This window comes from Lithobates pipiens, unplaced genomic scaffold (assembly GCF_037356315.1).
Source record: "Lithobates pipiens isolate NorthernLeopardFrog02 unplaced genomic scaffold, aLitPip1_a1.2 Scaffold_1, whole genome shotgun sequence".
In the NCBI taxonomy this organism is placed as follows: Eukaryota; Metazoa; Chordata; class Amphibia; order Anura; family Ranidae; genus Lithobates; species Lithobates pipiens.
In genome coordinates, this window is record NW_027507685.1 from 151,857,778 (window position 1) to 151,872,449 (window position 14,672).

Here is a 14,672-nt window from a genome sequence, read left to right on the forward strand (position 1 = left end):
TGTTTATATTAAGTTCCACTGTTAAAGAATGTTTTGATTCTTGGCAGACTGCCCCTTTTTTGTTTTTTTTCTTCCTTTCTTTTGAGGGCTGTGGCTTCAGAAAAGCAGAGAGAATTCTTTGCATAGAAAGAATCGTGAAACATTTTTGTCAAGATCGCAACAGGGGAAAAAAAATTGCAATAGTGATTCTTGACGATTAATCGTGCAGCTCTAGTCCGCAGTGTTGGGAATGGCTGTGTGTAAGGATATATACAAAGAGAAAATGGTCTGGTGTTGCCAGTGTCACACCTCCATCCACAAATTAAATACAACAAAGAAGAAATACGCCCATGGGACTTTAAATGAGGTGAGCACAAAAGGGTCAGTATACAAAGTAAACATAGTTTATAAATGTATTCAAATTGCATAACATTCACTGTATATGAAATGCATAAACAGAGGTGACAAACCACGTAGCAGTGATAGACACAGAATACCAAGTGGCCACCAGTGTTGGTCATCTTACTTTAAAAAAGTAATTAGTTAAGTTACAATTTATTTCTCCCAAAAAGTAATTGCGTTAGTAACTCAATTACTACATTGGAAAAGTAATTAGTTACTCAGCAAAGTAACTGACTTTTTAAAAATATTCTATAATGCAATTACGTTCTATAACATCTTTAATATCAAAGATGTTTATATTAACTGATTGAAGAATAAAAACACTATATACAGTATTTTAGAACATTTGGTATTTATTTGAACCCAAATGTTGAAGGGGTGGCAGCGGTGGTACTTGAGGGGGTGGCAGTGGCATACTTGGGGGGTGGCAGTGGTGGTGGTGTACTTGGGGGGGTGGTAGCGGTGGTGGTGTACTTGGGGGGGGAGTGGTGGCAGGCAGTGTGGTTCTTCGGGGGGGTGGGGTGTGTCAGCGGTGGTGGTGCCATCCTCTTCCACCACCACCATCTCTTACTGATCCCATCCCCCACCACCACTGATCTCATCCCTACCCTATCCCCCCCCCATCACCTCTGTTGTAGAAGTGATGGTGGGTGGGTAGGGATGGGATCAGTAAGAAGCAGAGGTGGTGGAGGACTTGGGATGGATCGATTGCACATACCAGTGACTCCAGGGAAACTCCATAGGTTCCTACAGGCACAGGGGTCACCAACATTCCTCAAGCTGGCCAGAGTGGCTGGGGCACAGTTAGTTGAGCTGGAGCAAGAACATTTTTAAAAAGAATTGCAGGATTATGTAAGTCCCACTTTAAGAGAATCTAATTTAATATCTTTTTTTTCACTTACATTTCTTTATTATAGAATTTCATCATTTACAGACCAATAATTTTTTGTTGGAAAATCTAATACTTATTTCCTTATTAAACTAATACATGATTTCCTTATTTCTAAAACCATATATAAGGTCAGTCCAAGGCAAGTTCTGTAATTTTTCTTTTTTTCCCTTACATATATCATCTATACAACATAATTAGCATATACATATCTACAAATATTAACTGCATATACACAAACATAAAAATTAACACACAAAAAAACAGTACAAAATAAATAAATAAAAAAGGGGGAGGCAAATAAATCAAGCTACTAATCCAATCCTTGGCTAATATGCTAAGCTAGTTATCTATGTCTATAAAAGAAGTTATCACTGCTGGTGGGTTTTTACAATACCTTCCTTTCTGCCCACTGGTATGGCCCCCCCATCCCTACTAATTTAAAATCTGACTTCCTGTGTGGTTGTTTCAAAAACGAATCTTATCACATCTGAAATCAGAATCCTGCCAGACCCCTTTCATGGGGAAATTTCACTCACTTCTTGTCTACAGTAGTCACTGGAATAGAAAGGAAAAGTCCCCCCAACAGGTTTCACGGAGAGGTAAAATTCTGAAATTCTAACTATTTCCTTCTGCCCAAAAAACAAAGTATTGGCTGGAGTTAACGTTGTAACCACTTGACCTCTGGAAGGTTTACCCCCCCCCCCTTCCTTTCTGACCAGGCTATTTTTTACGATACGACTTTAACTGAGAGTCATGCGACACTGTACCCAAATAAAATGTATGTACTTTTTTTCTCACAAATAGAGCTTTCTTTTGGTGGTATTTTATCACTTCTGCATTTTTTTTATTTTTGCGCTAGAAACAAATAACGACCGTCAATAATAATAATAAAAAAAAAAAAATATATATATATATATATATATATATATATATATATATATATATATATTATTTTTATATATATATTTTTTATATTCTTTTACTTTCTTCATCAATTTAGGCCAATATGTATTCTGCTACATATTTTTGTTAAAAAAATGACAATAAGCGTATATTAATTGGTTTGCACAAAAGTCTACAAACGATGGGATTTTCAATTATTTTTACTAGTAATGGTGGCGATCAGCAACTTATAGCAGGACTGCGATATTGCGCTGGACAAATCAGACACCTTATATAAAAAAGCAATGCAGCACAAAACATTTAAAAACAATACTAAATAAATGATGATATAAAGTCCATGCTCTTCACATAAAGTCTTCGCATAAGATGGTCAGCAAGCACCAACAAGTGGGGATTTGATATTTTGACCCTCAGTGCTCTAGTTGCTGTTTTTAGGGTTTTATTTGTGCTGGTTAATTTTCTTTTATTAAATCAGGCACCTGACAATTTTTGGGGACCAGTGACATTATTACAGTGATCGGTGCTAAAAATATGCACTGTCACTGTACTAATGACAGTGGCAGGGAAGGGGTTAACATCAGGGGCGATCAAAGGGTTAACTGTGTGCCTAGCTTAGTGTTTTACTACTGTGGGGGGGGTGGGCTTGTACTAGTGGAAGACATGGATTGGTGTTTCTGCTTTACAGAAACACAGGATCCATGTCTTCTGTACTGACAGTATGACAGTCTGCTGTAACGAAAGATCAGCGAGTTCCGGCAGAGATCGGTTTTGCGGCATCCACTGATAAGCTCTCACTGGGTAAAATCACAGCGGGAGCGAGCTGCTGGAGGCGTAAACTCATGCCCAAAACCTGGAAGTGTAAAAACACGTGATTCTGCACAGTGCAGCCACCCTGTAGCAGTAAATCTGCTATGGGGTGGTCAGCAAGTAGTTAAGCTTCGTTCAGTCTAAACTGGCATCTAAAATGGAACAATAAAACTACACAGTGAAAAGAGTCATGCATCTAATTTTTTGTGAAGGTGTGGGCCGTATAACATAGTACATAATTCGAAAGCTATTAATAGCTATAGGCCCCATGTTGTAAGTGTCCTGCTAGGGTTTTCAGGTCTTTTAAGGGTTAGTCTACCCAAAAGTGATATTTTACTAATAGGTGGAACCTAGTGGGCTGATTATATGTATTAGATGGTCCATCAGCAATAAGATGTCTCTGCCATGATTACCAGCTCTGTCTCTGTCTCACTGGGAGTTTAGTAAATTCCCACCCAACTTTGCATGTCCCAGTTTCACCCAACACAGTGGGAACCTCTCATAATCGACACAACAGGTGTGCAGACCTGGAAGATCTCACCAGTAGAGTCCCCAAGAGATACAAGAATTGGGCAGTTTTCTTTTCTAGAAATTACCAATGTTTTCTATGCCAAAGAGAAAATCAGTTTTTCATAGAAAGATTAATTTGATTCTGTTTGGAATGTTCCCTTCACACTGAGCATTTGTTTGGAGCTGGTGGCACTAGGATATGGCCAGTTGCATACCTGGGCTCGGAGCTGTTCTTCTTGCTGTGTGGAAAACTCTGTTCGTAAGTGAGGAGGCACGTCCATCTCTTGGATTATCCTCCCTATTTCTTCCTTCATGGACTTGCATTCTTCTTCATTAAACAGCCTCTCCAGAACCAAAAACCCATTTTCACGGAACTGCACATCAAACATCCAATAGTTCATCCAAGACATTAATAAGAACATTTGTAACTCAACAGGACTACAGCTATAAGGTGGATTTACATTTTTTGCTTAGGTAGAGCTACACAAGAGATTTTAATTGAGCTACAACATTTGCTAGAGATTAAAAAGGAGCTCCAGCCTCCTTCAGAAAAATAAATAAAAGAAGTCAGCAGCTACAAATAACGTAGCTGCTGACTTTTAATATTAGGGCACTTACCTGTCCAGGAACCCACCGGAGTACTCACCCAAGCCAATTTTTCAAACGGCTATCAATGTGGCATCAGAGAGGGGGAGAAGGCAGACAAGTGGAGCTTCCCCGTTTGGATAGAGCTCTGTTTTAATTGCTAAGAGTAGCAATTGATTATTAAGCAGATAGAACTTGACTTTTTTTGTTCTAGGAAGGAATTGATGCCAGCGACAGCCAGGAAAGTAGAATTTTCGAAAGAAGAACAGCAATGACAGTCGTTACATTTATTTCAATACTGGAGACCTATTCAGACCTATCTGGTCTGATTCAATGCATGTTATGTTACATAATGTTGCATAATAACCTGCACTGCATTAAGGCAGCCTTTTCATTTAAATGAGCCACAAACTCCAACCATAAATCAGCCCATTCAGTAGTTTTTTTTTTACTGTGCATTGTGTGCAGTGGTCTCCAAGCTGTGTCCTGGGGGCAGGAAGAAGCCCTATGCTTGTCTTATTTCTGCAGTTAAGCAAAATATTAATATATAATGGCCACATATATGAAAAAAATGTCAGTCGATAAGTGCACCTAGTGCTTAGGCCTATTTAGACCCTTTTCTGCCAAATTCACTCCTCTCTTTAAAAGCCCTTTCACACTGAGCTGCATCGTTTTAGTGGCGTTTTAGTGGCGCTATTCGGCCCCTAGCGGGGCGGTTTTAAGCCCCTGCTAGTGGCCGAAAAGGGGTTAAATCCACCCGCAAAATGCTTTGCCGCCGCTCCCCCATTGTTTCCAATGGGGAGGAGCACACCGCTCCTACACCGCTGCAAAGAAGCTGCTGGCAGGTCTTTCTGTGATGCCCCTGCCAGTGCAGCGCCCCAGTGTGAAAGCACTCGGACTTTCAGACTGGGTTTGCAGATGAGGCTTTTTTCAGGCACTATGCAGGTGCTATTTTTAGCGCTGTAGTGCCTGAAAAACAACTCCAGTGTGAAAGGTCTTAATTAAAGCGTAAGTGATTTTCTTATGCCTCTAAATGCCCCTGGACACATAAGCTAACATGGAGGGACAGTTAGAGGTAGAAAAAAGTCAAATGCTTGTAAGACCTCATCTGGAATATGCAGTTCAGTTTTGGGCACCAGTTCTCAAATAGGATATCGGGGAACTGGAGAAAGTGCAGAGAAGAGAAATTTAACTGATAAGAGGCATGGAGGAGTTCAGCTATGAGGAAAGATTAGAGGAACTGAATTTCTCTCGAGAAGAGGAGATTAAGGGGAGATATGATCAACATGTACAAATACATAAGTGGTCCATATAGTGAACTTGGTGTTGAGCTATTCACTTTAAAGTCATCGCAGAGGACAAGGGGACACTCTTTATGTCTGGAGGGAAAGATTAATGGCCTGTACACACAATCCGAAAATCGGACGAAAAATACCGCTTTTGATGCGATCATACGATAATCGGTTCGTTAGTACAGGGCTTTCCAGAGCCAGTCACGACAATTCATCTGATATTATTAGATCAGACAAGCACGAAAATTTTTCTCGTACAATACGAAATCGGATGATTTTCCATTAGTCGGTACAGTTGTTGTCTGAAAATACAATGCAAATACATAACACATGATATCACTTCAGTTTTTTGTTTTTTTCTGTCGTACGAGAATTTTTGTGACTTATTCAATTTCTACTTGCGACTATTAGGCGAAAAAAGTCGGACGATCTGTCATCTGATTATCGGATCGTGTGTACGTGCCATTAATCACCAAATACGGAAAGGATTCTTCACAGTAAGAGCTATGAAAATGTGGAATATACTCCCTCCAGAGGTGGTTCTGGTCAGCTCGGCAGATTGCTTTAAAACAGGCCTGGATTATTTCCCAAATGTACATAATATAACTGGGTACTGACATTTATAGGTCATGTTGATCCAGGTAATATAAGGGGATCAGGAAGGAATTTTTTTCCCTCCTGTAGCAATTTGGATCATGCTTTGCTGGAGTTTTTCACCTTCCTCTGGATCAACTGTGGGTATAGGACTGTGTATATGGGATTGTATGATTTTTTTTTTTGATGGAACTAGATGAACTTGTGTATTTTTTCAACCTAACTATGTAAAACAGGTGTTTTTGAGCTCAAGTGTGCATGAGACCTAAAACTGACACCTTGCATTTTGGGAGAATCATTCTAGTATCTCTGTGAATGGATGAAGGGACAGGAGAGGGAGGGTGAGCAATGCAAGTCCTTTATAGAAACAGCCGGCTACTCATAACCCCCACAGCTCTCCCTCCTTCATTGAAGGGAGGATTTCTACAGTAGCCAGCAGAAAATGCGAAACGGTTTATTAGAGGTAACTCATGTGACTGGTGCGGTGTGCTCAAAAACATTTTGTGTAGTAGAGTTCAGTTATAGGCCTCATTCACACTTGCATATGGGTCTGACTATTATTTCCAGCGGGACACTCAGCAGGTTTTCCTGTGAATAGCTGTGGACAGGAAGCCCCATTCTAAACAAAGGAAAGCTGACAGAACCCATGCATGTTCTATTACATACAAACAACTGCGAATAGTTGTGTGAATGAGGCCTAAGGACCTTTGTCAGGTTTTTTATTTATTTATTTTTTCTGTCTGTGTCGATATCACTTCATTTCCTGTTGCAGAAACATGCTGAACTCCAGGAATAAATATAATTCAGCCACTTTGTAAAACGTGCTGGATTAGGCTCGGTTCACACAGGGGCAACACGACTTTTGGAGGCAACTTGGACGTGACTTGAGGTGACTTGACGTGACTTGGACACTACTTACAACACTACTTCAAGTCGCCCCAGGCCAGGCGACTTGCCGTGGCCAATCAGAGAATGAGCTCTCAGGGGGGAACTCCTTTTGAGAGCTGATAATTCTCTGAGACTCGCCTCTGTATAGACCGACTTGGAGGCGACCTCCATTGAAATCAATGGGTACCAGTCACCTACAAGTCGGATTGAAGTAGTACAGGAACCTTTTCTGAAGTCGGAGCGACTTCAGTAGTGTGCATTAAGACGGCTCTCATTCACTTACATTGATTTCTACATGTTGTGCGACCTGAGGTGACTTGGGGCAACTTGAAGTCAGATCTGAGTCGCCCCTGTGTGAACCGGCACTTACTATGGGTTAGGTCCAATGAGATGCATGAACCTATCTCTTTATTTACATTTTTGCTAAATGCCGGGAGTACAGCTATCATTATACTGCTGGGACTAACCAGAGAGGTGTTGCATTCTCACACAGCAGCTCTGCCCACCCCACTGCGCCCCTCCCCTGTCCATTCAAAAAAAGCTTTGTATTATGTGAACCCATTCACAAAATACAAAGCGCTCTGTGATTGGGCAGGAGGAGGGGAGGGTGGGCATACCAGTTGACCATGCAGCTTCTGGAGCAGAGACCAGACACTCCAGTGTTGGAGCGCCAGAACTTTAGCAATGGCTATGCTCCTGGCACTCAGTAAAAGTGTAAATTGTAAATTAAAGTGGAAGTAAACTCATCGATTTAAACAGTTAAAAAAAAAAGGCATGCCGGGAATGCTAACTGCACATTGGCTGTGCTCTCAGCCAAACTATCAAACCATCCAATGGCTGGTGTCATAACGAATCACATGTGCAGCACCATAGCAGTTGAAGATTAAACAGAGGCAAAGATGGCAGCTTCCTTGGCTGAAAACGATAGGGGAGTTTACTTCCACTTGTAGAGATAAGTCTATGAGGTGGCATGCACCTCATTGGACTTAACCTACATTAATCCTAAAAATGTTAGAAAGTGGTTGAATGCCTGGAGTTTTGATGTAATCTCTCTGAAGTGAGGGGAAATACCATCTTGGGAACTTGTCACTGGCACAGTTGTCCCCATTACAGCATTCTCCTTTGGCCTCTATCACACAAACGATCCGTTCAGGTCCGCCTATCAGTTTTTTTAGGCAGACCTGAAAGGATGCTCCATAGACCTCTATGGAGTGTCGGATGTCAGCAGTGACATGTCCGCTGACATCCGTCCCGCTCCAATCCGAAAAAGTGTGACGGAGGAAAAACCTACTATTCCATCCATCTGCGGATCTGATTGGGTGAGGACGGACCCTGTGGTCCGTCGTCATCTGATCTCCCATAGGGCAGAGCGGCGCTCTGACGGGTCCGTCCCTGCACAGTGTGCAGAGACGGACTTGTCATCTTCCTGCACAGTGGGGATTGACGGAGCGATCCCCGTTGAGCAAGTGGATGTTCACGGGGCGGATCATCACGGATCCATCCCATGTGAAAGAGGCCTATTTTCTCTACTGTTTCTCGACAACTCTATTAAAAATATGCATGTCCCATCACTTTATTTCCCATTGGCAATAGTCACCAAGTCAAACAGAGTAAATTTTTTTCCAGCGAGGACACAGAGCAGTAAACACCTAACAGGGGTTTTAAAACGTCCTCGCTCTGTTCAAAACTACAAACACGTGAGTCGCAAATATTCTTCTGTTGTGTAATCCCCTATGTAGATTATGCATGAGAGATCCTCTAAATAGGTTCACTTTTTAGGCCTCTTGCATGTGATACTCCTGTTTAAGCATCTATTTTCAGGCTTTTATTTTTATTTTTTATGTATTTGCACGCACTTCCCTGCAATTTCACGTATATGCATTCACGCAATTTCACTCACAAATGTACAAAAAATTATCACGTTCTCGTTCTGCACAATATGTAAATGGCAAATTGCATGCGTGAGGCATAAATTACTGGCCAAAAAAGCAGATTTTTTCTTCTATATATATAAAATTTTTTTAAAACTGAAGAATGCACAGCTTTTGTTTATTATATATACACATTACAATTAATGGGCTGTATTTTAGCTCAGTAATAAAAAATTTTAAATAAAAGGTGTACCGAGCTTTTTTAAGTTGCAGTGTGCAAGAGGCCTTATAGTCTCTACCATTTTGGCAAATACAAGCAGTAACAGAAAATAACACGTGTATCCAATTAAAACAGAAAATAGGCCTTATTTACTAAGCTTTAACAATCTTTTTTTTTTTTTTTTTTTTTTTTTTTTTGCCATAAGACCTTTATTTTAAGCTATAAATATCAATGATCATAAAATTATCAAAAAAGTAATTATCAAAAAATTATAACAATTATCATAATTCATAAAACATATTATAAATAATCATAAAATTCTTATATATTTGTTATGAAAAACATTTGTGTTACAATTTAGTAAATTAAGCATACAGTAGCATCCAAAGTGATTTCTCAGCATGTCTCAATACGCATCACTCAGACTGCCCCTGGTCACGGCTGATACGATTATATAAAGATAGAGTAACTGCTGCAAAGGTTGACAGCTATCAGGTTTTGCAGAACTAAAACTGCTAGCATGCCCTGCTAATCAGACATGAAAATGAAGGCGGTGCACCAGGGATACAGGTTGATAAATGTAGAACTTTTCTCACCTTCTGGACCTGTTCATCTGTCACCAGAGCCATATTGAGCCTTGCAAAGCCGCCTGTGACCTCCTGGCCAGGGGAGGATAGGAGAAAACACAGCAGATGATCCAGGAGATAAAGTGCAAGAGGCCCCTGCATTCCCCCCCTGGCCATGTGACCTAATCAGCTGACCAAAAGACACTTTGCCAAAAAAAAAAAAAAAAACGTGCTTTTCTGCATTCACTGTTATTGTGTGCAGATTAAAGTGGACCTGTCATACTGGTTATGAAGAAAGCCAAGCAAAAAAAAAAGGCAATTTTTTTTTTGTCCCCGTGTATACAGTGAGGGAAAAAAAAGTATTTGATTCCCCTGCTGATTTTGTACGTTTGCCCACTGACAAAGAAACAATGAGTCTATAATTTTAGTGTTAGGTTTACTTTAACAGTGAGAGACAGAATAACAAAAAAGAAAAAAAGAAAAACGCATTTCAAAAAAGTTACACATTGATTTGCATTTTAACCGGTTCAACCCCGGAAGATTTTACCCCCTTCCTGACCAGAGCACTTTTTTCGATTTGGCACTGTGTCGCTTTAACGGACAATTACGCGGTTATGCAACGTTGCATCCAAACGTCCTTTTTTCCCCACAAATAGAGCTTTCTTTTGGTGGTATTTGATCACCTCTGCGGTTTTTATTTTTTGCGCTGTAAACAAAAACGTATGCCAATTTTGAAAACGCAATATTTTTTACTTTTTGCTATAATAAATATCCCCCAAAAATATTTAAAAAAAAAAACGTTTTTTTTCCTCAGTTTAGGCTGATATGTATTCTACATTTTTATTTTTTTACCAAAAACATCACAATAAGCGTATAATGATTGGTTTGCGCAAAAGTTATAACGTCTACAAAATAGGGACATAGTTTCTGGCATTTGTAATTTTTTTTTTTTTTTTAGTAGTAATGGTGGCGATCTGCGATTTTTATCAGAACTGCGACATTATGATAGACACATCGGACACTTTTGATAAATTTTTTGGGACCATTGGCATTTATACAGCGATCATTGCTATAAAAATGCATCAATTACTGTAAAAATTTCACTGCCAGGGAAGGGGTTAACCACTAGGGGCGATCAAGGGATTGTGTTCTCTCTCTGTGTTCTAACTGATGGGGGGAGGGGACTGTGAATGAATGAATGAATGAATGAATGAAATACTTATATAGCGCACAATGCGAACTGAATCGCCTCTAGGCGCTGTGGCGAGCTTTGATCAGCTGCTAAAAGAGGAAGGTCTTGAGTTTTTTCCTAAAAGCCAGGTGATTTTCTTCCAGGCGGATGTTGATTGGTAGAGCATTCCATAGCAGAGGCCCTTGGACAGCGAATCTCCGATCACCCTTGGATTTATACCGGGCTTTGGGCACGAGGAGGAGGTTTTTGTTGGCTGATCGAAGACTGCGGTTTGGTGTGTAATGATTTATTTTCTCCATTAGGTATTGCGGAGCTTCTCTATGCACGCATTTGTGGGTGAGGCAAAGGGTCTTGAACGTTATCCGATTTTTTACGGTTAGCCAATGTAAGCTCCTCAGTGAAGGAGAAATGGATTCCCAGGGTTTTTTTCCTGTTATCAGCCTTGCCGCCGTGTTTTGGATCAGTTGTAATCGCGCAAGTTGATATTGTGGTAATCCTATGTAAAGCGAGTTTGCGTAGTCCAGTCCTGAATTAATGATTGTTCCAACTACCACTGCTTTGTCATTCTTTGGGATAAAAGGGATGAGTCTGCGAAGCATGCGCAGTAGATGGTGAGATCGACTGACTACAGATCCTATTTGCGCATCCATTGACATTTGTGCGTCTAAAATAACCCCGAGACTCTTCGCTTTGGTCTTTGGGGAGATAGTCTGCCCAAAGATGGTTGGTGGAGACCAGGAGGTTTTGGTTGCGGGCTTATGATTTGGGTGTAAGATAAGAAGCTCTGTCTTTGATTGGTTCAGCTGGAGGGAGTTGGTGGTCATCCAGTCCTCTATTGATTTGAGGCAGTTTTCAAGTTGTTGTTGGTGATCTTTTTTTCCATTGATCCGGAAATAAAGTTGTGTGTCGTCAGCGTAAGAGTGGAAGCAGAGATCTGAGCATCTGATGATTTGAAGGAGTGGGCGAATGTAAATGTTGAAGAGAACGGGTGACAATAGAGAGCCTTGAGGGACTCCGCAGGTGACTGCCCGAGTTTCGGAGAGGAATTTTCCTAGTTTCACTGTCTGTGACCGATTTCCTAGGAAGGACGCGAACCAATGGAGATCTATGTCTTGGACTCCGGCTACTTCTGTGAGGCGGACGAGTAGAGTATTGTGATCTACTGTATCAAACGCTGCACTTAGGTCTAGCAGTACGAGGAGACACGGCTCTCCGTCATCTGCTGCTTCGAGGGCGTCATCCCAAATCTTGAGGAGAGCTGTTTCTGTTCCATGACCCGGGCGGAAGCCTGATTGCAGCGGGTCCAGGAGTTTGTGAGTATCCAGGTGAAGTTGTAGCTGATGTACTACAGCTTTCTCCATGATCTTAGAAATGGTGTTGAGGCTTGTAATCGGCCTACGGTTGTTTGGATCCTGAGGGTCCAAGTTTGGTTTCTTGAGTAGAGGTTTGACAATGCCTTGTTTGAGGATGCTGGGAACAATCCCTTCGTGGAATGATCGGTTTATGAGGTGGGTTATGGTTGGAGCCACGATGTCGGAGCATTCTTTCAGTAGTTTTGTGGGGATGATGTCAATAGGTGAGGTACTGTCACGCAGTTTATTAATGATGTTTTTTGCGGTGTCTACGGTAATTGGGGATAGTGAAAATTTTGGCGGTTGCGGTATGTTGGTGCGGACATCCTCTTTATGTTTTTGCTGGCTGAGGTTGGATGTTTTCTTCTGACAAATTGTTTCCCTGATGGTTTTGACTTTATCGATGAAAAAATCCGACAGTTTGTCACAGTAATCCTGGGATTCGCTTTCTGGGGGTTCTAGACAAACCGGATTCATTGATTGATTAACCAGTTTAAACAGTTCCCGTGGTTGGTTTGCGGCCGTTGAGATTGTATATGAGAAGTGGTCCTTTTTGGCTTTGAAGATTGCTTTCCGATAATTCTCTGTCAGACCTTTGTAGTTAAATAGGTTTTCCTCGGTGGGATTTCTTCTCCATGTTCTTTCCGCTCTTCTGCGTTCTTGCTTTAGTACGGAGAGGGAGCTATTAAACCATCCAGCATTTTTCTTCCTGATGAGAGCCCTGCGTTTTGGTGCTACCGAGTCTGCTGATTGCAGTAATGTCTTGTTCAGGGAGTTGAGTGTTTCCTCCGTAGAGTGGTTTAAGGTTATTGTAGATATTTTTTTGGACAGAGTGGTTTTGAAGGCTTCGGAGTACAGTTTTTTATGCGATCTGGTCCAGTGCGTTGTTACAGGTTTCCGTTTTGCGTTGGTGATGTTGGTAGCGATTTTGAATTTGATGGCGTGGTGATCCGTCCATGGCAGAGTTATGTTGTCGAGTATGTTGACGTCGATGTTCTGTTTGAAAATGAGGTCCAGGGTGTGTCCTGACCCATGCGTGGGAGTCTTTATCAGTTGCTGTAGACCCAGTTCTTCTAGTTGATTGATGCAGGCAGTCGCGATGGGGTCTTTAGGCTCGTTTGCCCAAAGGTTGAAATCTCCGAGTGCCAGGAAATTTTTGAATTTTAGGGTGTGCATTGCAAAGGATTCCGTGAGGGGTGAAAGAAGATTGGACTTTGGTCCCGGTGGTCTGTAGCACAGTAGAATATGAGTGGTGTCATGGGGTGTTGGTTGAAAATGTAGCGTCAGGGTTTCCATAAAAGACACTGGGTTCTGAGCTGATGGTTTAGTGAGATCAAGGTGACCTTTAAAGATCACTGCTAGGCCTCCTCCTTTTTTCCCTATCCGGTGTTCGGTTATGATCCTGTAGTTTTCCGGCACCAATTCGGTGAGGATGGTGTTGCAGTCAGAGGTTAACCAGCTTTCGGTGATGAAGAGGCAGTCTACATTGTTCTCGATGATTAAGTCGTGTACTTCCAGTCTATGTTTGACTGCAGACCTGGCGTTAATCAAGGCGCAATCTAATTGTAGTGGTCGAGTACATGTCTTCCTGTGGTTGGGAGCTGGTTGTCGTCCGGTTTTTAATAGTTGTTCTCTTTGAAGTATTTTTTGTATGGAAGATGGCAATGTGGTGTTGATGTTCCTTAGTCTGTGCAGAACTTCAGCTGAGTATTTGAAGTAGCACATGGTTTGTGGATGCTGTTGATGGTACTATGGGCCTAAGATGATGATCCTGATCAGGGTATTGATCCTGAGGTGGGGCTAGGTATCAGGCTTGCCGCCGTGCTTGAGGCTATTAGCGCGCAAGTTGATCAGGGGATGCCTATATGGATGCGGAAGGAGTTGTTGTATTCGGTTGCTGGCTGTATTCGGTTGCTGGCTGTTCCAGCTGCCTTTACTTAAGGTTGAGGTCTCCGCTTAGAAAAGAAGTCTGGCTGTGATCTGGAATAGTCGTCCTAGGATAGCGTAAAAAATGGAAAGGAGGCCGGAGGTAGGGGTATGCTAACCTATGGTTGTTCCAGAGGAAGGCGAAAAACCCCCTGACAGTAGCAGCCAAATGCACCAGTGGGGCAAAAATTCCTTCCTGACCCCCGTAGGCGGTCGGACGGAGTCCCTGGAACAATCACTGGGGGGGGGGGGGGAGTGGAGGTGCGAGCTTACCTGGCTGCGGTTGTCCCCTTTAAACACTCTGGTTCCGGTGAATCTGGCTTGCTGTCAGCCTGATGTTTCTGGAAAGCTGTCTGGTTGCCCCTTGCAGTGGGATCTTTAAAATGGAGGGGAGGATGGAGGTTAGAGACTCCTGTCTTAACTCCTGTTTTCAACTCCTGGTTATTAACTCTCCACTTGTGTTCAGAAAATCCACATGCAAGCCACAATCTAGGGGAGATGACAGATCGCTGTTCATACTTTGTACGAACAGATGATCAGTCTCTTCTCCCCTCAGAGAACCAGAAACTGTGTGTTTACACACAGATCCCGGTTCTCATCGGTTCCGTGGGCGAGCAGTGGGCGCGCTCCCCTAGTGGCCACAGGGAAAAGCAACATTACATAATGTCATTTCGCCCAGCAGTGCCATTCTGC

General features: G+C 42.0%; 1 protein-coding gene across 3 annotated transcripts in view; it reads right to left on the minus strand.

The window, feature by feature from the left end:
• Positions 1–9,699, minus strand: part of PHYHD1 (phytanoyl-CoA dioxygenase domain containing 1) — a 44,263-nt gene extending 34,564 nt beyond the window's left edge. The window contains exons 1-2 of one of the 3 annotated variants that reach the window (XM_077478590.1): positions 9,540–9,695; positions 3,709–3,867 (exon numbers count right to left, since the gene is read on the minus strand). In XM_077478590.1, coding sequence (XP_077334716.1) covers positions 3,709–3,867; positions 9,540–9,686 — 306 coding nt within the window. In that variant the 5' untranslated portion in view covers positions 9,687–9,695. Of the gene's footprint in view, positions 1–1,099; positions 1,195–3,708; positions 3,868–9,539 lie in introns of those variants that run through there. The other 2 variants (XM_077478583.1, XM_077478579.1) reach the window with 2 other exon arrangements.
• Positions 9,700–14,672: the final 4,973 nt, after the last annotated feature.